Source organism: Chenopodium quinoa, unplaced genomic scaffold (genome assembly GCF_001683475.1).
Source record: "Chenopodium quinoa cultivar QQ74 unplaced genomic scaffold, ASM168347v1, whole genome shotgun sequence".
Lineage (NCBI taxonomy): Eukaryota > Viridiplantae > Streptophyta > Magnoliopsida > Caryophyllales > Amaranthaceae > Chenopodium > Chenopodium quinoa.
The window spans coordinates 68,365-94,493 of record NW_018743514.1 but is presented as its reverse complement, the minus strand read 5'-3'; the positions used below and the strand labels follow the sequence as shown (position 1 = coordinate 94,493).

The 26,129-nt window shown below is 35.1% G+C and overlaps 2 protein-coding genes across 3 annotated transcripts; one reads left to right on the top strand and one right to left on the bottom strand.

Moving 5' to 3' along the window:
• The first annotated feature begins 1,855 nt into the window (after positions 1 to 1,855).
• Positions 1,856 to 8,791, top strand: LOC110739842. Its single transcript, XM_021920323.1, has 7 exons — positions 1,856 to 2,067; positions 5,601 to 5,732; positions 7,055 to 7,192; positions 7,580 to 7,729; positions 7,886 to 8,002; positions 8,103 to 8,237; positions 8,479 to 8,791. Exons 1-7 carry the CDS (start codon positions 1,891 to 1,893, stop codon positions 8,605 to 8,607), a joined length of 978 nt encoding a protein of 325 aa, XP_021776015.1. The 5' UTR covers positions 1,856 to 1,890; the 3' UTR covers positions 8,608 to 8,791.
• A 661-nt stretch (positions 8,792 to 9,452) lies between these two features.
• LOC110739841 (rhomboid-like protein 15) lies at positions 9,453 to 19,150 on the bottom strand. 2 transcript variants are annotated; one of them, XM_021920322.1, is made up of 13 exons: positions 18,879 to 19,149; positions 17,496 to 17,661; positions 15,975 to 16,278; positions 15,861 to 15,893; positions 15,654 to 15,745; positions 15,447 to 15,520; positions 13,138 to 13,232; positions 12,977 to 13,046; positions 11,200 to 11,375; positions 10,281 to 10,332; positions 10,157 to 10,213; positions 9,935 to 10,009; positions 9,453 to 9,812 (listed from the first exon to the last, which is right to left on the bottom strand). In XM_021920322.1, the coding sequence occupies exons 1-13, from the start codon at positions 18,900 to 18,902 to the stop codon at positions 9,807 to 9,809; spliced, it is 1,224 nt and encodes a 407-aa protein (XP_021776014.1). In that variant the 5' UTR covers positions 18,903 to 19,149; the 3' UTR covers positions 9,453 to 9,806. The 2 variants fall into 2 exon arrangements, 1 of the variants encoding a protein (XP_021776014.1); XR_002514929.1 differs by lacking the exon at positions 9,453 to 9,812 and having other exon boundaries at positions 9,970 to 10,009; positions 11,207 to 11,375; positions 18,879 to 19,150.
• Between the last annotated feature and the right edge of the window lie 6,979 nt (positions 19,151 to 26,129).

The following is a 26,129-nucleotide window of genomic DNA, read 5'->3' as shown; positions in this document are numbered from 1 at the left end:
TCGAATACTCCAAGCCATACTCAACGTTGCCTTCGACCTCGACATGAAAGGTTGAAAATTCTGAGGGTTTGGTCCCAAATCTCTATCTCAATTCATATTTGATTTATTTACTTTATTGATTTAACTTTCTTGAAGTTTACTAACGTGTGTATTGTTTTAATAGCAAGAAGGTTGAGGCATCAAAGTGAGTAATTCAATTACCCTTTATTCTTTTGATTTTGGAGTAGAAATCATGTTTATAATGTTACTTTAATTCCTACTATCATGTTTAGGATGTTACTTCAATTCCTAGTACCATGTTTAGGATGTTATTTTGATTTCTAGTATCATGTATAGGATAATGCGTTGATTTTGTTATTAGTGACATGCTATGAGTTGTTATTAATCCGTTTAGTTTCATGCCTAGGATCTTACTAATAACAATGTTTTGATGATATTGTTATGATGATGATTTTTGTATTAATCATATGTTGCTTGATTATTTATGGTTTATTGCTATTGCTTGATCACGCCCCTTTTTGCAGGTTTAAAGGGAATTCGTACTTGAAATTACGCCTAATAAGATAATTAATAATTGGATTTAGGTTCAATATGATTTTAACTCAAGTGATCACCAATAATAGATTTGATTGTGCATTAATAATCAACTAACATAGATTAAACAGGTTTAGGGTTAATTTAATTTATGTATGTTGATCAAAAAGCGCACATGAATATCAATAAGAATCAAGTAGCGGCTTATTTAGGGCGGGTTTAACCTCTTTAGGTTGGATTCGTACCATCATCTCCGAACATCCAGTCATGGTTCCAGACCACTATGGAGTTAGCAATCTCTGTGATTGTGAATGGGGTGTAACCTTCATAATTATGAACGGTTTACAAGTTCCTAAAACTTGTTGACGACTCTTTTTCTCTAGCTTTTTTTCCTTGGAGTGCCGCCATGCTTAAAAGCATGACCCCACATGTAGGGCGGAGGTGGAAAAATTCCCTACAAGGTTGATGGCAACTTTTTGGTAGTGTGTCGATTATTCCGCGAATTATACCTCATGACTAATCCAATAAAATGAGTACTTCCTCTATTTATTTTAAATCAAACGTTTGAGATTTTGCAGTATTCACACTCAATAAGTCTTGTGTAAGGCAGGTGTACGTGAATTTTATTGTTAGACGATCAATTTAAGGGTAACTTTAACTATTTTTAAGGTATCTTTAACCCCTTAAAGGATAAATTTTAATTTGTTGTTGGTTTGAATTTTATTTCAATGTGTAATTTCTTATAGATTTATGATTACATACTATAAAGACTAATATGATTAATCTAATAAATTATAAGTTTTTTTGTAAGATAAAATTTATTATTAGAAAAATAATAACTTTTGTAGGATAACTTTAAATACTTTTAAGATAACTTTAACCTTTCTTACAATAAATTAACATACACCTATTTTTTTGGAGAATTTGTGCATTTAACCACCTATTATGATTTATACGTTAGAATAATATAGTGCCTGGTTAAATTTATCTTAGTTTGTACTGATGCATAATTAAAGATATTAGTGATATAATGATAAGCGTGAAAATCTCAACGTTACAAGGAAAAAAGAGGATAAAATATTACGGAATAACATTTGTATTTTATACTCACTTCGTTTCAAAACAATGATACACTTTTCTCTTATGGACAATTTGCAATTTTTTTTTTTATGTAAAACTACATATTATTTATAAAGTAAAATTGAATTGGGTTTAGTTCAAGCCAAATCAAACTAGAGTCGTCAGTGGAAGTTATGAGTCAAATTAAGCCTAAATGACGGATATAAAATTTTAGTTTTTGAGACCGGTAAACAATAACCAAACAAGTGGAGTATCAAAAGAACAGTAAAATTTAAAATGTCTACCGAAAATAGAGTAGAAGCAAAAAGTGGTGCTAATTTACCTGAGATTGAGGTATTTCCAAACGTCGCTGCGATGCTAGAAGCTAATGCCATTTTCATAGAGAGAACAAACTCGTTCAACTTTAAGGAAAACATTGATACTGCAGATTCTCGAACCCTACCTCAATCAATCGTAAGCTCCCACTAATTTATTTTCTTGCTTTTCAAGTTTTTTATTTTATTCAATTGATTGTTATTTAGGCTTGTGTTATTGATATTCAGTGTTCGTTGAAAACCTTTGAATTCAGTATCCTTTTCTAGCTTTTTAATCCGAATTACATTATAAATTTAATACCCTTTTTTACATGTTAGGTTTCCATTGATGTATCTAATAAATTTATTGCCAATTTCAAATGTTATCGTATTAGCTTTTTAATTTAGGTTTGCTTTTTTAGGGTTTGATCGTATTACCGGTTTGTAACTATTGAAGTCGAATCACGAGCTTATTAAGAAGTGAATTCAATGGTGGGTAACAATTGGTATTGTGGGTGTAGTTGAAATAGCTGAAGTTTGGGATATTTGATCAATTTGTAGAAACTCGACTACACCCTATTATGGTCAACTGTTTTTGTATAAGGTGTTTGAAATTTGAAGTAGGATTAGTAAATGGGAAGTTGAATTTAGGAATCAAGAAAGCTATATGGAATGAGAGTCTTTCATATAACCAAAACTTTAGAATGTGTTTAGCTTCATGGTAACGGTTTTGGGGGTTTCTTCTTGGATTGTTGATCTCGGTAATTATGTATGAAAGTATAAAGCAAGACTATAGAAGAGAAAATTTTGGGGGAAAAGGGGGAAGGGGGTTTGGAAAATGAATAAGGAAGGAAAAATGAGGGGTTTTGCGAAGGAGTATGTCAAAGTTTAGTTGAAAGAAACACGTGCTAATAATTTGGGGAAGCATAAATGCAAGCACACAAAATAATATGGGATAAATGATTGGACAAAGTATTTTCTTTTCCTTGGACTAGTTGGGTTATATTAAATCATGCATCGTGCTAGGTTGTTTCTTCAAGAGATGGTGATTTAGAGTAAGTATAATTGAAAGTTGTATTGTTGCCATGGTAAAGAAGGCATTGACAAGATAGGTTTTTGTAAGTTCTACTTAATTATTGTTTTCAGATTTTTTGTCTATTCATACGGACGATATGGTGTTTGCCCTAAGAAAGTATCTTCTATTCACTTCCATTGCCATTGTGTTGCAATGAGTAGCACAAGCAACTTATTATCCTATTTTTCGGTTGTCTTATCATTTATACAGTGCCAGCTGTAGATTGCTGACATTCTAGGATTTCATGGTAATTTTTTACATTCATTTTTCGTCAATAGCTGCTCTTTGTTCTACCATATATGAGCTCCATTTTGGATTATAGAAAACCACTCGGCATTTACTTTACTCAGTGAATTGCCCAACGTAGCTTTACAAAATTCTGCTAGGTTACCCTGAACTATGTCTGTTGGACTCAGTGAACTTGTTTATTCTGGTTTAGTGAAATACCCAATTATTTATTTCTGGTTGAGCTATGGTCACTCACATGTGACACAAATACCTTAGCAGTCTAGTCATACTATGTCAACAAAGTAGAATATAAATTAGGAATTTTTTCTGGGCCATATTACAATTTTACAGCAAATATTAAAGTCTATTGTTGAGAACTGAGGATGCTGGCATATGAAAATCCATTTCATATGGGTAGCACAATTTAAGTCCTTGGTTGATTTTAAAGTTGATAGTGGTTCAAGAGTTCTATTTTCCCACCAAAAGCCCAAATTCCTGATTTGTTCAGATTCTCCCTATTTAAAGAGGTCATTATTTTTGAGGTGTTAGTATGGAAATGTAACCAGCAGCATTGAATCGTTAACTTTTACTAGACTTCCTCATGTAGAATTTACACATCATCTTTATTCTTTATTCTTTGGGTTTCGCTGTGGCCTTTATCTTAAACCTTGTTTGAGTTGAGCTGGGTCGATCCTTGTTCTGTGAGAGATGCTCTTGTTTCCTACTTTCCTTATTAAGGACTGAAAAAGGTTGATTTGTCGAAGTGTGAGAGATTATTCTGTTGGAGATCTGGTGGTGCAATTTGAAAGAAAGGAGCCAGCAGATTTTTGAGGGTTTAGCTTCAACTCATTTAGGTTTCATGAATGTTTGAGGCTTTTGTATGGCTAAATTCGAATTTTAGTTTCTGAGTGTCACTTGACTTTTCTTGATTTTTGCAAACAAATTGCTTTATGATAGCTTAATGGCATGAGCCTTATTTTCCTTAGTCCTCCTTTTGTACATTGGTGACATCTTCTTGGTGTCTTTCTAATATAAAAATTTGTTAGTCATCAAATGTAGTTTAAAGTCTGTTAGCATTTCAGGTGTGTCACTTAAGTTTTTGGAAAAAGTTGGTGATTAAGGTAAATAGAAACAGAAGGTGGTGTAGTAAAATGTATCATTGTTTCCTGGATTTACCATTGTCCTATAACTGTAATTTATATCAAATTTTCCTTGCTTCCTTTGCCTCTAAGAAGAATACATGTAGGTCATCTAAGTCAATATTTTGCAGCTATTCTTGGGGATATTGTTCGGGTGCTTCATTAAAATTAGATGCTATTTATTTATTTATTGTTCCAGTTCATTAGAACATATTTAAAATGAATTACAAAACTATGAAATTCCCTTTTGTTGTCGAACAGATGCAGATTTAGGCCCTGTTTGGTAATTAGCTGGTAGCGAATATAGCCGATTGTATTAATTTATTTGACTAGCTGATTATTTTAGCTTGTTTGACTAGCTGGTTATGAATAACTGATTGTGTAAAAGTGCTTGATAAATAGTTGTTAATTGTTAGCTGTTTTAGTGTATTTAATAGCCAAAAAGCTAATTATTCAATAAGCTAATTTGAAAAAGCTCTTATAATGAGCTTTCTTTAAAAGCTCTTTTAATAAGCTATTTACCAAACACCCAAATTAACTTTTTTGATTGGTCAAACCTCTAATATGGCAAAATAAGCTAAAAGCTCTCTGATAAGCTCTCTACCAAACAAGGCCTTAATCCCCTGGCTTGAACCTTTTCTTTTCCAGATCCAGTCTAAATACTTCATCTGTTTTTTTTCCCCTTATAATTATTGCAATGTTTACCCTTTTTTGGATGGTTCAAATTAATTGCAACATTAACTTATTTACCTGATAATTTTGCATGTGGGTTTTACTGTAGTCCAATTAAGTTTACCCAACTTTAAATCCCATCAGCCAATCCAAAATCGAAGTCCACTTATTACAGCTTGATCAGGCCTTTTCCCAAGTGAATAGAAACACCTATATTTGGATAAACAAAGAAAAAAAAAAAAAACAAAAAAAATTGTAAAAAGCCCAAATACATTATCATTATGGTTTAAAACAAATGATATGTAATCTAAAATTTTGGAATTTTTAGTTTGGTGGTTGGACAATGTGTTTTGACGTTTGAGTCTAAAATTAAATCTGCATTTTGTTGAAATTCTGTTAGTGGGTAACTTGGACTGAAACAGTAGATTTTGAACTTTGTTTAAAACACTTGCTCCCATAGCTGTTGTAACCTTGGAAAGATATATAATATTGACGACAATATCCTAAAACTCCCTCCAATTCTGAAACACAATGTTTACTACTAATGCATTGAAGCATTGCATACTTCGTGTCATTAAGGTTAATGGATTTGAACCACAACAAGAACTGGCGCAACCAGAAGTATCTGTGGATCCCACTCTACCAAATCCTATACAACCCGATTCTAAATCAGGCATCATAGAAGAGAATGTTGTCCTTCGAAAGCTTCTTGTAAGTTTAAAAGGCAATTATTATACTTAAAATGCTAGGAAAATTGGCTTAAAATAATACCAACTAGTAACGGTGTGTGCAAAATAATACAACCTTTTGTACTATATTTGCAAAATGGTACGCTACCACCAAAGAAGACATTTTAAGGAATATTTCATTCATATCCAATAAGACCATCTCCAATAGTGAGACTTTAATGAGTGTTTTTTAGGAGAGAGTATTTTTTGCAAAGGATACCAATAAGTTGGTATCTAAACTTAGCAACTCTAAAAGAAAGTTGCTAAGTTTAGATACTCAACTTTGAGTCTCATTTGACAAAAAGTGTGGGCCCTTTATTACTATTATAATATATTTGTAATTTATTTAAGTTTTTTTTTTTAAAAAAAATTATAATATGGATTTGGTGGGCCATAAATTCAAAGTGACATTAGTATACTTTAGAAAGCCTCACCATTGGGAAATTAGACTTCATATGAGTTGCTAATTTGATAAGTGGATTGGGTACTACCATTGGAGGTAAAAAACAACTCATTTTGTATTTCAATACTCAAAATTGAGTCTCACCAATGGAGATGATCTTATATTATTTTTATTATTATTTTTTAATATTAAAGTATTTGTGTTCAAAATACATTTTATGTTAATAATTTCTTCCTACCCAAATTAATAATACTCCGCCTCTTTGTTAGGCTAGTAAATTAATTTCTCTAAAGAAATTTTTTTTTTACTATCAAACAAAAGTAAATAGGGTATTTAAATGCATATTATATTGATATAATTAGTTTCAAAAATGTATTAAAAACCAAAATTAACATAATATTTCCTTTATTATATATACTTACAACACACCTTTTGACATGCTAAGCTATTTGAAAAAATGATTAGACTATGTAATTGTAGCAACTTAACACTTTCTTCTTCATTTTTTAAACATGACACTTTCTTCTTATTGGTGGTAAAATTTTGTTGATTAATTTGTCCGTTTATCAAGTCTAATATCTCTCTTAAAATGTGTGTCATGTCAAAATAGTGTGTTATTGTAAATAAAAATCTAGGAATTATGTATTTTGGAAAAAAATTAATAATTAATAGTATAAAAATAATATAATAATAAATATGGACGAAATATTCCTCGAGATACCTTCTCCGATAGCTCGCGTACCATTTTGCACATATATTACAAAAGGTGGTACCGTTGAAAGCAAATAATTGAGGTCGTATTATTTTGCACCCACCACTAATAGTTGGGATTATTTTAAGCCAATTTTCCTTATTGTTATTATATTATATATGGCAACTTTTGACTTGTTTAATGAAATTAGCGCAAAAGGAGATATTTTGACTGCAGAGATGGAAGCTCATATATAAAAGCGCATGCAGTCAACTCTTCTGCACAGAAGTTAGAGTCACCATGTTATGTTTGTGGACAATTTCAGCATACTGGGAAGAGATGTCCTAAGGTGGTGTATAAATCTTATTATAGAACTATTAGGTTGGCCATAAGCTTTTGGATAATACTTTTGACTACATTACTACTTTATTTCTAAACCATGGGTGTTTATCCCACTATGTTTATACTTGTAATTATCATTCTTTGTTAAATGACTGTATGCTAAGCCCTGATGGAAAATAGACCCTCCTCCCCCCAATTAAAAAGCACTCTTTGAACGGTCATTACTCATAACTTTGTGTTTACTTCTTTATAAAATGAATTGAATATTTGATTACTGAGGGTATTAAAAGTACGCGATCAATTATATTGTCCTATTAAATGAGTCTAGTGCTTAAGTTGATTCATCAACATTTGCTTGAAACTTTTTCTTTGCTAAACTGAATATCACTTCCAGCGTCGTATTTGCTCTACTTGCAAAAAAAGAGGCCACATTGCTGTAGATTGTCCAGTGAACAACAATGAATGTAATATTTGTTTAAGATGTGGGGTATCCGGGCATGAACTCTTTTCATGCAATGTCGAATATTCTCCTGATGATCTTGAGGTGAGTTTGACTAAACAATAGTTTTTTTTTTTTTTTATTTATTTATTTTTTTTATTTCCTCCCTTATGAATATTATGATGAGGTTTCATTGTACTCGATAGTTGATACTAGTTATTTTGCCATGCTTCACTGCTGAGGTTAGCTTTTCCATGACAGAATGTACAGTGTTATGTTTGCAATGAACATGGACACCTTTGCTGTGGTAATTATTCCGACATAAGCATAGCAACTACCTCTTGTTATAATTGTGGCATATCTGGACATTCGGGTTTGGTAAGTCACCTCTAACCTTTCAGTATATAATTAGTGTATATCTTCTGCAATAGTGCAAGACAGTGAGGCAAATGGCTGACCAAAGTTTTAATTTGTGAAGCAATGCCCAAAACCGAATCTGGATAAGTCTGGTTCGTGTCCTCCTCCTATATGCTACAAATGTGGAGACGGTGACCATGTTGCACGAAGATGCCCAAAAGATGTCGGGCTGTCAGCACGCAATAAACGTCGACAGGTGGGTTACTCAGTTACTGGCCTTGCTGCTGAATGTAGTCTCAAGTTCTGTGTCAACCCACCCCACCCCACCCCCAAATGGGAGAAATGGCAAAGGGGATTTATGTTAATAATATAATTTTATATATAAGCCTTTGTTTTCTAAAAACAAAAGCAAAGGGGGGATATCAGAAAAATCAGGTAGAAGCTTATTCGTAACTTGACCAATGCAACAAACTGTTTTCTGGCTTTGATGTTTGCAGGCTTCTGAGTTAGATTTGGTATTGGATGTAGATGGAAGCCAAAGAACAGCTAGGAGAAGCAAGACATATAAGCACAGTAGAGTTAAGAAACAAAAGATGAAAAGGTTACTAGAGTACATGACTGTATAGTATACATTATTTCCATACAACTGTGTGAGCCTGGGGAGTTTCAGTAATTTTGCAGGTTGCGAAACCCCTTTTAAGTGGTAGTATTTCCTCCCTGCAAATTTGTATTATATTGTTCTTCTTGCTGTAACATTTATTGATTATTTCCCTCTAAAAAATAAATTCGATTGGTTTCTAACGGAGTTAAGAGTTAAATTACATCCACATTTAAATTAGTCCTCTCTTTATTGTTATCTTAGAGTTGATTATATACAAAATTTGTGGCCTTTCTTCTACATAATTTTTTTTGCCAGTGCCAAACTTCTCCTTTCTTCTACATGAACAACTAAAAACAATGTCAAATTCCTTCAGAAGTCAGTTATCCCACAACTTTTTGGAGAGAAGCAATAGCAATATGCACGAAAGGATAGGAGATGTGGAGGCCACCATTATATGATTGTGAATGAAAAAAGACACTATTTTTATGGATTAAGATTTAAGATGTTACTTCTTATATACGTATAATCTCTCTGAAAGATTAGATTAGTCAAGCAAACAGTATCTTGACAGAGAATATAAGGATTAGTCGTAAAGGCTTGATACTTGATAGCATCCTGTTTTTGGTAGCATAGCTTCTAATAAACATTGCCTCACGCCCTCGCCATTAAAGATCTTATAATTATATTTGGAACGACAAGCTCAGTATAACCAAACTTTCATGCCATATTTGATTTTGTTTCTTGAGTCCCAAAGAAAGAACAAGGAGACTCCTCAAAGATCATGATAATCTCAGCAACAGGAAAAAGTATAACAGTAGATTATTCAACATACTAGCTCAATCCCATGGTGATTGATTATATCATTCTCGGTATAAAAGCAAAATGCAGTCTGTGACATTTGAGTAAGAAATCCAAGAAGTTGCAGAAGATTCTTCATACATACAAACCAGAAAATTAGCATACTCACCATTAATTTATGTGCCTAAGTGGCTTGATTTTTTTTTTTTTTTTTTTTTTTTTTTTTTTTTTTTGAGAATAAAGTGGCTTGATTGAACAAATAGAATCAGTTAATTCATAATTAACAGAAAGCTTGTGCTTTTCCGATGCCAAAAAAAAAAAAAAAACCCACAAACTATACATATGCCCGCCACACTGAAGTTCCAGTATACAAAATTCTGATTAAAGGCATCGGTCTTTGAGGAAGTTAACCTATGAGTGAATGCATTATCCCTGTCATCACAACATTGCAAGAATCATCAAAAAAGATAGCAATCACCTAGCAAACTAGACTAACAGTCCTATCGTGTGATTTGTGAATAGTAAGCAAAGGAACTTTCACTTTGAATTTATACCTGTTGTGTCATCAAAATTTCGACAGCTACATCCAAATCTCCGTCAGCTGCAGCTAGGGCGACTTCAACTTGCGTCTGAAACAACAGGGTTTATTGTTAGCATTAACATAATCATTTCATCTATGTATGTGCTTGTATGCTTCAGTGAGTTAGAACAGTGATTTTGAACGACAGGTAAACCAATTCCTCTAAGCCACTCAACAAGAATAGAAATGATTTTACCTTATCGAATCCCATTGAGACAAGCTTTTGGATGTCTTCTTCAGATACAACAAAAGCCTGCAACAAAAGATGATTTTAGTGGAAAAAACAAATATCGGATCCAAGTCTAATGTCACAGACAAACCTGTTGCTGCTGCGGAGAATTGATTGGCTCTGTGCCACTATTTAGAGGCAGCCTGAAATCCCATGAAAAATTTATGCAAGGAGTTATTTCTGGTCCTCTATGCAAATCACTTAAATTATTTTAGGACATTTTTATTATGTAACAGAAGAGAAGAAAAACAAGAACATTTTCCCTAGTTGTAAATTCCTTAACGTAGAAACAAACTAGAAAATAAGCAAAAGCATAATCAACAATTAATGTCTTTCAGTAGTTGGTACCAATGACTAGTCCATTCAACTAAACCTCAGCCAGACTTTGTTATTCCAGGGGAAAAAACAATCCTCACTTTAGTCACTCCTAAAAATCATAACTAGATTATAACAAGTACATGTGCAAAAAGAAGAAATAATACTGCAGTACCAAACATTAATCATCAAATTTCAAAGAGATGCAACGTGTAAACTTTGTGGTCAGGGCTTGGAGTCTACTGAACATTTATTCTTCAACTGTTCTTTTTCTGCTCAAGTTTGGCAGCAAGTGTTACATCTCTTCAGTTTTTCCAGGCAGCCAGAGGGGTTTGCTAAAGAGCTGGAGTGGGCTATTAAGTGCAGTAAGAGTGTTACAGTCCAGCATAAACTTTTTATGTGGAAAGCATTTATGCTATTTGGTTGTATAGGAATAATTTCATTTTCGGTAAGCTGAGTAAATCGACAGCTACTATTTTTCGTGATATTAGTATCAAGGTTGCTTGTAGGTGTTCTCATGAGCAACACAAATTTTTGTTAGACTTGTATTAAAAGTAGGTTGTTTGGGTGAGGTTCTGGAGGTTTGTGCCAGCCTCTGTGGTGTTGTGGTCTTTGTACTTTCCTTGGTGATTAATAAAATCTTTAATTAATTGCCAAAAAAAAAAAAAAAATCAAAGAGATAGGTGCAGTTACACCTTTCACCTCCTGAATTTATTGTTGTCATGTCTGGTCGACTGTTTGAGTTAGCATTGTCCAGAAGCCTGGTCTGCAAATTTAAATCAGAGGCTATGCCAGGAACCGTCTCACTTCTCGGAGCGCCAAGAGTCCTCCCCCTACCAGGAAAGCGGGTATCTTGTGTCGAGTCTGTTGACTGGACATTATGAACTATATTAGATGAATAACAAAATCGCACTGAAAAATGTTAAAACTCCAGAAAATTAGGTAAGATAGTACATGTTCCACATTAGCTAACATGTGTGAGGCAATAAGCAAAGCACAAAATTATTGAGGGGATTATGACTTGTAACTCACCCAAAAGACAAGGCTTTTTAAATAACATATCTGGTTGAAACTTAAAAAAGCACTAATATACTTTTAACACAAAAATTATCTGTCTTGAAAAGGGTGTTCTATGAAACAGGAGAGTCGAATGTACAAGGCATGAACTCTAAATTAGGTATGAATAGTGTACTATTTTGAAGAAGATAAGCAAGCATAAGATAGCTTGCCAAGATTATTGAGTCATAACGAAGGGCAGGCATAATCGGAAAATGATCCAGGACCAGTTATAGAACCGAAGTCCATCATAAAAGCTGAGAGAAGGTGATAACTCGGCAGATTAAAAAATCCTACATTCTTAGAACTCAAAGCTGCATTCTCATTTCCTACAAAACTATTTCGGCTGGCACAGGTTTTCAAATCGCTAAACAAATCACTGTGCTTGATTATAAGCAGTGGAGTTGATTGGTGAGACAAACAGGTCAAAATATAAGCAGCACACTCTTATTAAAGCTAACAGTAGATTGAGTTGGAATGAAATTATAGTCAATTAAAATAGTACTTACATAGTTTCAATTCCTAAATCCATCCCAACAGTTTTGACTTACTAAAACATGTTAAATCTTAAAATTTTCCAACGATCTTGAGTGCAGTCACAACTTGGGTCATCAAGAAGCACATGAGACAATATGATGTAAAGTACGACTGTACGAGCAACCCCACCCTTCAAAAAAAATATAAGAAAACTCTATTCTTTTCATCTTAATCAAATTAGCTTCACCAAAATATATTCAATCTGCAAAATTATTTATATACAACTTAATATCACCTTTTCAGAATTTAAGATTCAACAAAATCCCTTTCTAAAAAAGAAAATTCTCTTAAATAAGCTCAGTTTGTATTTTTAAAAAGTGTTAGTCAACTCATGATTGCAATTTTAACCCATTTGTAAAAAAGAAAAAAGCCCTTAAATAAGCTCAGCACGTAATTTGAAAAGTGTTTTGTCAACTCATGATTGCAATTTTAATAATTACTCTCTCTATCCCATGTAATCTTGCTTCTTTTCAGCACAAGGATTAGCAATATTTCAAAGAAAAAACAGTATAGTTCAGCAAAAAATCAGCTAAACTGAATAGAATATATTAGAATCAAATTTTAATGTCCCTAAAGAAAATGAAAATGAAATACTTCATTTGATACGTATACAAAAGTCTACAGATGAGTTTGTTTTGTCACAGTTGGAAAATCTTTGCATTCTAGATATTGTTTGATGACTAGTTATGGTTCACTGAAGGTTATCGTACTTGACATACTATATTTTTTTTTCCTTAACTTGTGAGCAGTAAGTTTCTGATCACTAAAAAATTTCTCATCTAACCAACGGGCCAATCTTAGTTACACAAGTCCACAACTGAAAAAGAAAATGTACGAGACAAGCCAAAAAGCCATAATTCTCAGAGGCCAAGCTCAAACCTGAGAAGAGGTATCCCTCTGTGGCATCAATGAAGACAGATGACTCCATAAGTTTGTAGTAGCTGAACCACTGCCCCAAATAAAATAGAAAAAAAAATATGCATATCAGGACCAAGGTTGAGAAGAGTCAATATAGCCAATTACACAACATACTACTTCACCTCGAAGTGGAGTTTGGATTAGTATATGAAGGTATGTATCCTGAAGGGTTCCCACCTGTGCATAAGATGAACTTGGGTCGCCTCACACAAGCCGACTGAATGGCATAAAGATACAGCTCAGTTTCCATAATTATAAAGATATTCTGGGATCAGTATTATTTTGGAAGATGAGTGAATGTGATAGATGAAATGAGAAATACAGATAATGTAATGATGTTCATTGTTCAAGCTTTCGAGAAGCTTGATTTTCTCCCAGATACAACTAAAATAAAAAGAAAAACTCAATCATATATTTTCCATATCTCTTCCTCTCACTGATGTCCCTTATTTCTAGAGCTAATTAACTTGCTTTCTCTCCAAACCAGCTATTTTGAACTTCCAATATAAGCCCTTCCCTATACCCAATGCAAAACAAAAGTATGACATATATTTTTCATCACAATTACATTAATTAAGCTAAAAAGCATATAGAATGATCCAATGATCATTATCCTCTAGATCCAATTTACTGGAAAGAAAGTCTTAAGTTAGTGACACTCAACATTAGCTATACTAAAAAAAAACTTTCAAATCATAAAAATTGAGGTCTAGATACCAGTAAATACTTCATGGAAAAATCTTTCACTTAAGTTCATAGTATGTGACAATGGGACAATACAACAACAACAACAATAGCAACAACAACAAAGCCTTAGTCCCAAAATGATTTGTGGCTAACATGAATTGTCACAAGGAACCGTACGATATAAAGAAAGGGACATAACAAGATAATCATTTGAAAGAGTTTGGAAAAAAGGTGAGTAAAGTGAGCAAAAGAAAGAGCATCCAAGAAAAATTAAGGGAGTTTTAAAAGAGAACCAAGAATATAATTCAAGAAAGTTTTAAAGGGGTGGTTAAAACGTCGGAGTATAAAGGTTTGAGAAAATTTTAGCAAAGGAAATCAATACCGTTCTAAAACATTAGTGGGATAAAATAATAAAATTAAATATGAAAATAAATTTAGAAAGCATATATGTAGTCACGACACGTCGTTGAAGTGAATTTTCTCCCTCCACACTGCCTATCCAACACCATATTTTCCTCAATCCCCAAAGCACTCATGTCACTTTCAATCACCCTCTTCCAAGATTTTTTAGGTCTTCCCCTATCTCTCGCATTCCAACACTTGCAATTCTTCAAGCCTCCTCACCGTAGCGTCACTTGGTCTCCTTCTTACAATGGGACAATCACTTAAAATAATATATCCCCTCCAATTCTTTAATCACGAATAAATAAATACAACTCTTTTCACCTCTGTTGAATGTAGGTGCTGAATATCAAAAAAAAAATTGCAACACATGTTTCTTTTTGCTCAAATTTCCATTTTTCTGAAAAATAGATTCCAATTACAAACAAATGTTTTGTATGTCAACAACAAACAACATAAGAACTACACATCACAGATCGTGTTTTCAGAGATCGAATCATGAAAGCCGGGTGTTATGCTATAATTATATATTTAAACGTAAGTGACAAGGCCCGAAAACCCTCAGGAAAAAAAAAAATTAGGCAAGGTTATTAAGCTAGCTTGTTTAATGAGCTTCATTCCTCACTTTTGATCTTCAATTGTACCTTTTATAGGGAAGCTAGGTCAAGTGTGTAAGAGTGTAGCACAATAACGCAAAGAGAGATATGTCCTTAACAATTAACATACTAGTCAAAACAAACTCCACATCCAAAGAACTCAAAATAATTTTAATAGTTGAGGACATTGTTGACAAAAAATGCTTGCAAGTTAGAATTGGAACATTCTTGTGACTAGCCACCAAGGCACCAACTTGCAAAAAACAAAATCTTGAGGATGGAGGATAACGAAACTCCTAATTACATTAGATAGACCAAGATCTTCAGGAGCCAAAAAAATACCGCATGTTAAAATTACCAAGAGACAGTGATCAGAATTTTTTAAAGTCCGAACAACATAAAGGCAAACTCAAAATACCTCTAATCTACTGTTCTACTAAAGCTGAAATAACATGTACTCCCTCCATTATATCTACTTTCTGTTTAAAGGTGTTTTTTTGTTCCACCCACTCTACTTTATTCTATTTTGGAGAACACCTTCTACCATATTACCCCCCTAACCCCACAATATTTACACTTTTCCACTCACTACTTATTTTATTCACCTTTTTTTATCAGCCATACATTTTTACTCCATTTCTCTTACTTCATCTACCTTTTTTTTTTTTTTCTTAAAACCACTCATCTTCTTAAAACATTCCTAAAAACAAGCATAAGTACTTAAAATTATCATGGAGAATACTCACAAGCCATGTCGAATTCTCAATGCCAGAAAAGAAAGAAGTTCCAGGTATTACAAGGTTGAATATCCCATAAGTATCTGTCACATAGACAAATTTGTCATCATGCAATGATCAGTTGTTTGACCTCCATAACATTGCAACTTAGAAGTGCAAAGAACAATAAAGATCACAAGACATTAACTAAACTCATCGATGTGTACTGAAACTCACAAGCAAACCCAGACAAAATGCCAGAAAGATGCCCAAGCAATGAAATATTAGTCAAGAGTAGCTGAAAGACCAACAACAAGATCCAGGGATACCTGCCACATAATTTTTGTAAAAAATGATAGCAAATTTCAAAATTATGCACTTGTATTAGATAAGAAAAAGAAAGTATTGAAACAATAAATATAGAGAAGCATGACATTCAATTACCATTTAGCAGGCACATTGAAGAGTCCAAACACACTGCATGAAACATAGGAATGTCAGAAAAATCCCAATTACAGCAAAAGGAATATACGAACAAAGATTGACCCACAAACCAACCTTCGGGAGTGAACTCCACTCAAACTTGTCTCTATGACAATCATAGAAAAGAGAATTCCTGAGAAGCCTATGGCACACTCATTCATAAGAAATGAGTAAGGGTAAAACGGGTTGTATGCTACCAACAGTGCGATAAGAAGATGAAGTACAGCATTGCTTAGAGCCAATAACAGCACCGTGTACAAAAGGCGTACAGATCCCATGATCCTTTCCAGCTCAGAACCCAGGGGAACTAATGCTAACATATTGAAGAAGACATGTAGGAATGAACCATGAAACAAAATGGAGGTATATATCCTGTAAACTGTAGATAAAAAGGAAAAAGAAAATACAAGCCAATGAGAACGACGGAACCTTTGCAATAATTTGCCCATTACTACTGTCAATTAGTATAGTCAGATATGTACTTTTAAAAGGAAATGAAAGAAAAGTGAAAAAAAATAAAAAATATCATGGTTATTTCATCCTATACAGGCTCTCTCTCTCTGGCACATGACACCACAATTGTGGGCTACAGTGTTGGCATCTCTTCTCTAAATTACCATTTCAGAAGATATTCTAAAGATTAAAATAGGCGAAAACATAGAATCAATCACCTTCAGAGAATCAAGGAGACTCACCTGTTGAGTTTGATTGCAAATCACTCTTATTTGGAAACCAAAGGTCCCAATACAGGGGAATGCTAATGCTTGGACATCCTTTTGGATACACTAAATACTACAGAGTTACGAAAAGGACCAACTTCAAAGACCAAAGAAATACTTTTTTCCTGTATATATTTTTGCACATGTAAAAAGAGCTCTCATGTCAATAGCACACTTTTCCCTTACTTTACAAATTTGTCTCTATCAAAAGCATGCATTTCACCAGTAGACCAATCACTGAAGTGATGTATCTGACAATGCATTTATTTTTAATATTGACAACTACTTTAAAAAAAATGCAGCTTTTTCCCTTATTAGGGGAATCTTCTAAGAGCTTTGCAAAACTTTATTTGGGACACAGGAATTATGTTTTCCTGATGGAGAGACTGGAGAAAATAATTCCAATCTTGAGGGTTGGAAGATAGTTATACATGTGTAGAATCAGAATTTCTTGTTGTTGGGTTAAAGAGGGTCTGTCATGCATCTATTTTCCAGCATTCGCAGCTTTCATATTTAGTTTGTGTAACGGATTCCATTTTTGCACCTACAGACTTTAAGCTCAGTAACAAACTGCATCTCAAACTTTCCACTGAGACAAATTGCAACCTCAACTTACTGGTTGTTTAAAATTCCATTATTTTGACTTTACCGTTAAATAGTTAATACTGTTCAGCATCCATAAAGATTTCCTCCCTCAACCCCCACCCATGACTGAGGATTAAATAAAACAAAAAAAGATAGCCAAAGTTAACAAAACTTTAAAACCACATCAGAGAGCCGAATTAAAAGAATCATAATATCAATGGATGTCAACCAGAGTTTCTAAACATTCACATTTTCTGCTGAGCTTGCCCTATGTTGACAAATCAGAATGTACCTTGAAACTGTGATATGATTGCTGAAGGCAAAAAGCATATCCCCACAAATGAGTCATAACCAATCAAAAGGCAAACCAAGTAGATGGCTGCACAAACAGCAACCACAGCAGATGTGATGAATGGAATCCCTTCCCACCATTGATTAACCCGAGTAGTTACACTAGCCTGTACACGTAAGAACATGAGCCCAAGTTTAATAAGTCTGTATTATCAACTATATCCATAATTTCCAGAATAGAAACAAAACATGAATCGTCATACATATATATGTCAATCCATCAAAAGGATAATGCAGTAGGGAGAGTGGAAGTACAGTTTCCACAGAGGATGCAGAAAATGGAGAAAATATAGGTGTCCATTTGTTGCCAAAAAGTTATTAGGAGAGTGCTATTCTACGACTTCTACCATACCAAACAAGTATTTGTATAGTTTAAGCAACATATCCCAACTCAAATTCTATCATTTTGTTGGATGTAGAATGTCAAGATATATAACCATATCCTAACTTAATTTTAACCCCATCAATTGAAATAAGAGCTAGGCAATTCAATTTACTGATATTATATTCTATGTGTTCACTTCAAGCAATGTGTAGTTAAAAAATCAGTCAGTTCTTCCTATTCATTGGCTCCAGCCAGCTAAGTTCTTTGATTAATTCTATTAGTTCTTCCTCTATCATCATAGTTTAAATTTTTTAGATAGAACTATAAATGTTCCTCTCAAGAACCATTAAGAGAATGTCCAAAAAAATCCATGTTCTATATGATGCCATAACTAACAGAAAGATCTCAACACCTTTTCATCAAATTCACTTAGAGGTGAAAATTTCAATGGGACTGGCAATCTCAAACAAAGGACTCACATTTTGTATCAAAATGCTCTATCAAGTGTCAAAGGAAATGCATTCTTCAAAACAAACCGTGTGTTACTTTCTCATCCCCTTCGATTTCGCCTAATAAGCACCTCCTTTAAACCTCCCTTTTTGGTATTAGAATCCATACCATTACCACATTTTACATACATGTTTACATTATTTTTCTCCCAAATTGAGGGTATCATTTTCACTAATCAATTACCCACATACCAAACACGCCTCAAAGATTCAAATACACCAACTATCAATTCATTTGGCATAAAATCAAGGGCCCTAATTTGACATTTCCACAAAAAAAAAAAAAAAAAAAAATACAAATAATAAACTAACCCCAAAAACAGAAATATCCCAAGAAACATCCAAAATTTGCTACTAGTGATCATAAAAGAATGAACCGAATTCAAAAACTGAAGTAAAAATTCATGAAATATAATCTTGATCATCAATTGCAAAACCCCAGTAAAAAAATTGAAAGAAAGAATTCTTAAAGTTGAAGTAAAAGTATTACCTCGGAAACAATGTTGGGTCTCATTTCGTTGGTTAAACAGAATTCAGAAATGATGAAGTGATGAAAGCTCAACTGTATTCTTAGATCAACATTCCTCTTTATAAAGTTTGATTTGTTGTTGAAGCCACAGTTTATGTTTCAGGTGAAAGGATCTTTCTGGGGTCTTCGTCTCTTCCACCGGGTCGGTCTATGTTATGGGGTTATGGCACCCGTCACACTACATTCCCAAGATCCGATCCAACCACGTTGTTTACTCTCTTCGTTCTTTTTTATGTTACGGTTTACTTGTATTGTTTGTAATATAGTGCCCATATGATATACAATTTATCAATCATAGTATTAATCCTATAAAAAAATATTAATTAATCTTATATATAATTTAAGAATCTATCCATTTATATAACTAATACTAAAATAGAAAATAGAAACTGCTGACATACCATATATTCTTCTCTCTCCTCTTTTCTCTCTCCAAAACCCTAGTCTCCATTGTTGATTTTTGAACGGGCTTCTATCGGTTTTAACCGGTGAAAAGCCTCAATCTTTGTTTCTTTAAAGTTCTTTAGGTTTATAATAATGCTTCTTCCTTTTGGAAGAACTTTTCTCCCTCGAAATTCGAAGGGGTTTTTCGACTTCCTTCGAAAGACAAGATTTATCTTCTCATTTTAGGAGAGAAATTTCTTAGTTTTGAATCCATGATATTAGATATAATGGATTATCGTGAAATTATTTCGTTAGTTAAAAAGTTATCAAGTTTTCGAATACAGGCAGATGAATTAGAAAGAAAACATCCTCACGGCTACAAAGGATCGTTAGTTTGTCTCTCCAACAAGGCTGTATTTTCCAGCGATATAAGCGAGAAATGTTCCACAGTGCAAGCTCTACTTGACGATCATAGTTTTTATGAAGGAAAACTTTATTTGATTCAATATCTTATGTATTTGTTAATATCGAATCTCTATTGTAGATATCATATGGCTTTTAATTAATGAAATATTTTTGCTATTCAAAAAAGTAGAAACCGCTAACATCATTCCCTTCATATATTGTACACATGTCATGCTCTCATAAAAAAATTTCTCGCCTAAATGTATTGATGACATCATTTTATTAATTTTTTTTTCTTTTGTGCTAAATCCTTCCATCTATTATGCCTAGAAAATAGTATTAGATATTTACCAATCTCAAATTAAGGACTATTCCTCCTCCTTCAAAAAAAAAAAAAGAAAAAAAAGAAAAAAAAAAGGATTATTCCCATTCCCCCAATTATTGAAACTCTTATTGCTTTTCTTCTTCCTCAATTGTGTTTTTTATCGCCTCTTTCTTAATTTTTTCTGCCTCCATATATCATTATTTCAATATTCAATGTAATTGATTCTTTTACATTTTTTCTTAATTTTTTAATGTGTGCAATTATTGATTCTTTTGTTTTATATTTTGATTAATGTTCAATGTAATACTTCCTCCATTTATTATTAGTTGATATGTTTCATTTTAGCGCGCATATTAAGAAAGAAATATATATGCAAAATACCAAAATACCCTCTCTTTTACTCCCTCATGTTACCCCACCATTCAACCTGCGCCCCACCTTCTGAGTGGCTGAGTTTTTCATCTACTCCATAATTATTATTCCATACTCTCTCTCCTCTTAAATTTAAGAACATCCATTAAACTCTGCAAATTAAATAGACAAAAAAAATTGGAAAAATATAAGAAAAACTACTATGTATAAATCAATACATTTTACCTATAAACATTAACAAATTAATAATTTCAATTGTTAATGTGAAGGCCCATTTAGTGAGGAAAGTGAAAAGGAGATTTTAGAGAAAGCTCAAAGCTTAACAATGGCGGCATGGCCACCATCATTATTCAAGAAACTCTGATTTTTATCTCAAAATTTTGCATATGTCAATTGTTAATTTGAAATTCTCACTGATTTTTGGCTCCATTAATCTTATGACGAGCGCCTTCAATAATTATGGTGAAGGTGGAGATCGAAAATTCAAGATGAATTTGTAGAAGTGAGAAATTGTATACGACTAAACTTTCTCATCCATGGGGGTTCATATTAGCGCATAGCAGCTATGGGCATATCAAGTGTATAGGAGGGCATAAGGGTCATTTACCAGGAATTAAAATATAAATAAGGAGTGGAAGGCTGAGTGTGTTTTAGTATCCCGTTATTTTTCAAAAACCAATTTCATTACCTTAAAAGCTTATTTTCTCTCCTCCGTTTCTTATTTTCTCTCGACTCTCTCTCCTCCTTGAAGATCCTGTACTCTGTTCCAACGAAGACGCTAGGACGGTGGTTATCGTCGGAGCAAGATCAGAAGTTTACTGCGGTGTAGTTGGTGCGTAAATTGTAGGTAGCTGCTACTAGCTTTGTCGTTTGATTGAAGATATGGGCGCAAAACACTTCTCGAATTAAGAAATTATGTGTAAATGTTGTATTTGTGACTTTGTTTGTGTTCTGAAGTTTTAGTTTATGTAACCTAGGGTTTTCTAGTGAATTTAGCGATTTAGGGTTTCCTGTGTTGTTCATTTGTTTAATTGGGAAAAAATTTAGTGGGCGTGGTTCTAAAACCCTTAATTGGAATGAATTTGTTGTTATGATGTTTTTCTTTATGTGATTTACGGTTATCCAGTGAAATTAGCATATTAGGGTTTCCTTTGTTGTTCATGTTTATAATTGGAATTAATTTGAGGTTGTGAAACCCGTAATTGGAATGAATTTGTTCTTATGATGATTTAGATTATGTAATGCTTTGCTAACCACTGAAATTTGCGACCCTTTGTTGTTTCATTGTAATGAACAAGCGAAATTGTTTTGGGTGTGGTGGTGGTAGGAGTGTTGAATTAAAGTACTCAATTTAATTTGAATCCATGTAAATGAGTGATTAATTTTGAGTTTTTTTTATGGTGGTAGACGTATTGAATTATGAATAAGTGATATTATTATATTAAGAAATTATGACTGTTGTGGTATGTATATGTGAATATAGTGGAGAAATTATATGTGAAGAGTTAAGGGTTTGTTGAAATGGTTTTATGTAGTTGGGAAATCCCGTCTATTGAGCGTTCATTTGAACTTGGCAGGAGGAAATAATGTCTAGGAAGAGCAAGGGATCAGGATTGGTGATTATTGTTTGTTGAAATTAAAAGATTGTGTGTTTGCTTAGTGATGGTTGTGTGTTGTAGTTGATTTTTGCTGGCAAATATCTGTGTTTGTGTAGGCGCGGTCGAAAGCCGTGAATGAGGAGGCGTCGAAAAAGAAAGTAGCTAGTAAAGGGAAGAAGAAACTGAAATCTGATCCAGTTTTTGAGGAAGAGTATTTGAAGGACTCTGATGAAGCTAGTTCTAATGATGGTGGTTATGAAGAATCTGTTGGTGATGAATCTAGTTATGATGATGTTAATTCCGCAGATGGTGATTATAAGGTAGATGAGGATTTGGAGGACGACGATGAAGGTAGTGAGGCAGTGTGAAATGAACGAATTGAAAGATGGTCTGGGGGATTTGATTCCAGGTTCTAGGAAAACAACGCAAAATTTGTGATGTGTTATGTTAGTGGCCTGGGCGATGGTGTAATTATTTTCTGGGGTTGAACTGTGGTGGCTCTGAATACTGTGTATTGAACATTTAAACACTTGCTGGAAAACGTACTCCTCCCTGAGGTGGTCTGTCCACTCAGGGGTAACTATTAGGTTGCTTTGGCTGTGGAGGTGGTTTGTCCACTCATGGATAAGTGTTTGATGTGATGTCTGCATTAGGTGTTTTGTTGCATTTTGCAGATTATGCAGCAATTGTACTTTAATTACCTTTTGCAATCTACATAAACAGGCTAATTTAAACTCAGTGTACAGTGCCATAGGTATATTGCAAGTGCCACTAGTGGAATGTAAATGATATTCTTACAATTTAGTTCGCAATGGTAAAGTGCAAGTGCCATTTGTCTTTGCAATGGTACATTAAATTGGTGTGGTTTGTACCATTGATCCGTCAATGTATTCATGAATTAGGATAGAAGTGCAATTCAGTAAAATAACAGCAACGAAATTGAACATTACAATCCATAATTCATAGAATAATTCTAAGGAACGCAAATAGTAATCCAACTACAAACAAAACATGGAAAGTAATCCAACCACTATTTACAGTTCACCCTTCATTTAGATGACAAGTTTTGGACTGATTGCCCCTTAATGGTCAATATTCTCCTACCACTGGTTTTCTAGTGGTACAATTAAAAGTACAAAACGTACCACTTTGATTGTAGTTGTGCATATTGACTTCATGTACACAGCATATGTACGTAGTATGTACACATGATGCATATGAAAGGGTCATTATTCATGTACACAGCATAGGTACTGATTAGGGGATTTTTATCCACCAATCACCGTCTGACAAGTGGACCAACCAGGTTCCGCCACGTGTCCTTCACGAAGGACAACAGGAGCCTGCCACGTGTCAGTCACAGATACGTCCTCTACGGACCACTTTAGACACGCCACGTGTCCACCCATGCCAAATGGGAAAACCGGCCATCAAGGCCCAATCCAGTCTAGAGGCCCGATCAGCCCTAGGTTTACCTTAAACCTAGAGAGTTGCACGCTTCTCATGCACGCTTCTCAAGGCTATAAATACTCAATTAATCCTCATTAATCACAGGATCGAATAATCAAGAGATCAAGCAGAGAAGAACAGAGTTATTAACAACCGGCTAATCTCGCTAACGACGCAGATTACCAACACTAAGCACTCTCACCTAGAGAGATCTCATTACTTTAATTTCTGTATTAACTACTCCTTAATCAGGTACTAACTTGACCGTTGGAGGCGGAGCTCTCAGGAGTCTCCGTTATTTTGCAGGTACAGGCGTCCGGTTCCAGTCTCGGAATTGTAACTCTCCCGCAGGACATCAGAAAACCCCGAAACATTTGGCGCCGTCTGTGGGGAGAGTACTTCAGAGATGGCATCCAAGTCTGTACCGACTCCAGAAGAGAGGCGTCCCCTGGACGACCCTCAAGTTCAGTCGGACCATGATACCGAAAGTGAATTTGAAGTTGAAACTCATACAGCTCCAGACGGGACCCTAAGGGCCCGACGTACCCGTCATACCGAAAGGAGGGAACGGGAGCACCTTCAAACAGGAAGCGAGCCAGCAGGCGCACCGCTTGCTCGGCAACAGCCGACTGATGGGTCTGCTCCCATCACAAGGAACGAACTCATGACCTTCATGAGGGACTTCAAGGGAGAGATTCAAGAGTTGATCAACAAAAAACCGCCTGCTTCAGTCAAAGAGCAGTCGGCCAAGAAACCTTCCACTTCACTGAAGAGGAAGCCAGTTCAAGGGCGAGAGGCGACTCCCCATCCTAAATCCAAGAAGCGGGAGCCACCTGCTCTTGATTTCACTAAACTCCGTTATCCTACGGGAAATAGGAAACCGGTTCGTCATATTCAGGCGGATGGGTCAAAGCAAACGTTCACAGATGCTCGGCACCTGCTAGAGCAGAAGAAGAGTGATCGATTATCAGAGTCGGCTTCTACTTCAAATTTTCAGGACAGTTTGCGAAATGCCTCGATGAGGCATACTCAGTCGTACCATGAGAGTCAGTCAGGCGGCACCTCCCGTCAGTCCGGCTTTCATAGTGCCCAGGCGGTACCAAACTTACCATTTGTGCCGCAACAACAGTATTTTATGCAGCCACCTCCATTTGGTGGACCTGCAGCAAAAAACGTCCAACCTATGGACTGGCAGCTACGGCTGCTTAGACTTGGTGAACAACCATCGGCCTTCTCCAAGGAAATTACTGAAGCCGCTCAGCCAGCCAAAGTAAAAAATGTTCTAGTAGGCGCCTATGACGGCACTACTAACCCAGAAGATCATCTGATGGCATTCACCAACCTGATGTACCTTCAAGGGTTGGATGATCCCACTTGGTGCAAGTGTTTCCCAGCGACTCTCAAGGGAATTGCACAGCAATGGTTCGGCAACCTGCCGACTGGTTGTGTAAACAACTTCAGGACGCTTGCTTACTTATTTGCCTCCAACTTCGCTATGAACATCCCTGCAAAGAAAACGACCCTTGATTTGGGAACAATTCAACAGGGCGAGAAGGAGGGGCTTCGTTCTTACATCAGGCGGTTCAACCTGATGAGAATACAGATTCAAGGGTTACCGGATGAGGTAGCTTATACTGACTTTTTTAGAGGTCTCAAAGACGGGTCTACCTTTAAATTTGATTTAGTTCGAAAAAGGGTGGCGACTCTTCAAGAGGCCTTGATTGAAGCAGAAGCCTATATACAGGCAACTGATCTGTGTACGATAAAACAGTCGGACGGGAAGAGGTTCGACAAAAGAGAGGGACGACAGAAACAGTCGTCCAACAACGATGAGAAAAGAAAAGAGGTCTGGGCGGCTGATTCCTCTAAACAGCCGGCCCAGAAAAAGAAAAAAGAATTCAAACCATACTCCCCAAAGTATGTGTTTAACAAGGATAACCAGTTTATCCTAAAAGAAATAAAGGGACGGCTCTCAATTGAGAAGCCGCTCCCCATGAAGGGTTCTGCGAGCAACCGGAACCAAGACAAAATCTGTGCTTATCATGATGACGTTGGTCATCACACCAATGACTGCATCAGTCTCATGCGGTACCTAGACCGCTTGGCTGATCAAGGTGATCTTGACACTTATGTCAAGAAATCTACGGGGAACACTTCCTCAAAAAAGCAGTCGGCCAAAAAGAATCAACAGGCCGACAGTTCCGATACAGATGATGCAGTCGTCTACACCATTGCAGGCGGCTTCTCAGGAGGCGGCCCCACTATTAGGGGCAACAAAGATAATATAAGGCGGTTAGATGTAAATTCCGTTCACCAAGAACAGCCGTCCAAATATACATTTCTTGAGATTGTCATCACTGAAGAGGATCTAGGAGGAATAAGGGGGCCGCATGACGACCCTCTCGTTATTGAATGTAAAGTGGCCAACCAGAGAGTTGGCCGAATCCTCATAGATACCGGGAGCTCCTCAGATCTCATCAGCAGCAAATGTCTGTCAAAACTGAAATATCAGACGGACTGCATACATCCGGCCTCCCACCCTTTAATAGGGTTTGGAGGAGGAGTCGTCCACCCACTGGGACGAGTAGATCTACCCATTCGCCTGGGCGAAAAAGGGGAAGGACGACACATGGTAGTCCGGTTCCTAGTAGTAGAGGAACTCTCGGCCTACAACATGAT

Coding starts and splice junctions, on each gene's coding strand:
- LOC110739842 (XM_021920323.1), top strand. CDS start 1,891: ATGTCTACCGAAAATAGAGTAGAAGCAAAAAGTGGTGCTAATTTACCT. Junction 7,730..7,885: donor ATTCTCCTGATGATCTTGAG/GTGAGTTTGACT, acceptor TTTCCATGACAG/AATGTACAGTGTTATGTTTG. Junction 8,003..8,102: donor TATCTGGACATTCGGGTTTG/GTAAGTCACCTC, acceptor TAATTTGTGAAG/CAATGCCCAAAACCGAATCT.
- LOC110739841 (XM_021920322.1), bottom strand. CDS start 18,902: ATGAGACCCAACATTGTTTCCGAG. Junction 10,333..11,199: donor ATAAATTCAGGAGGTGAAAG/GTGTAACTGCAC, acceptor ATGGGATTTCAG/GCTGCCTCTAAATAGTGGCA. Junction 10,010..10,156: donor TCTCAATGGGATTCGATAAG/GTAAAATCATTT, acceptor CTGTTGTTTCAG/ACGCAAGTTGAAGTCGCCCT.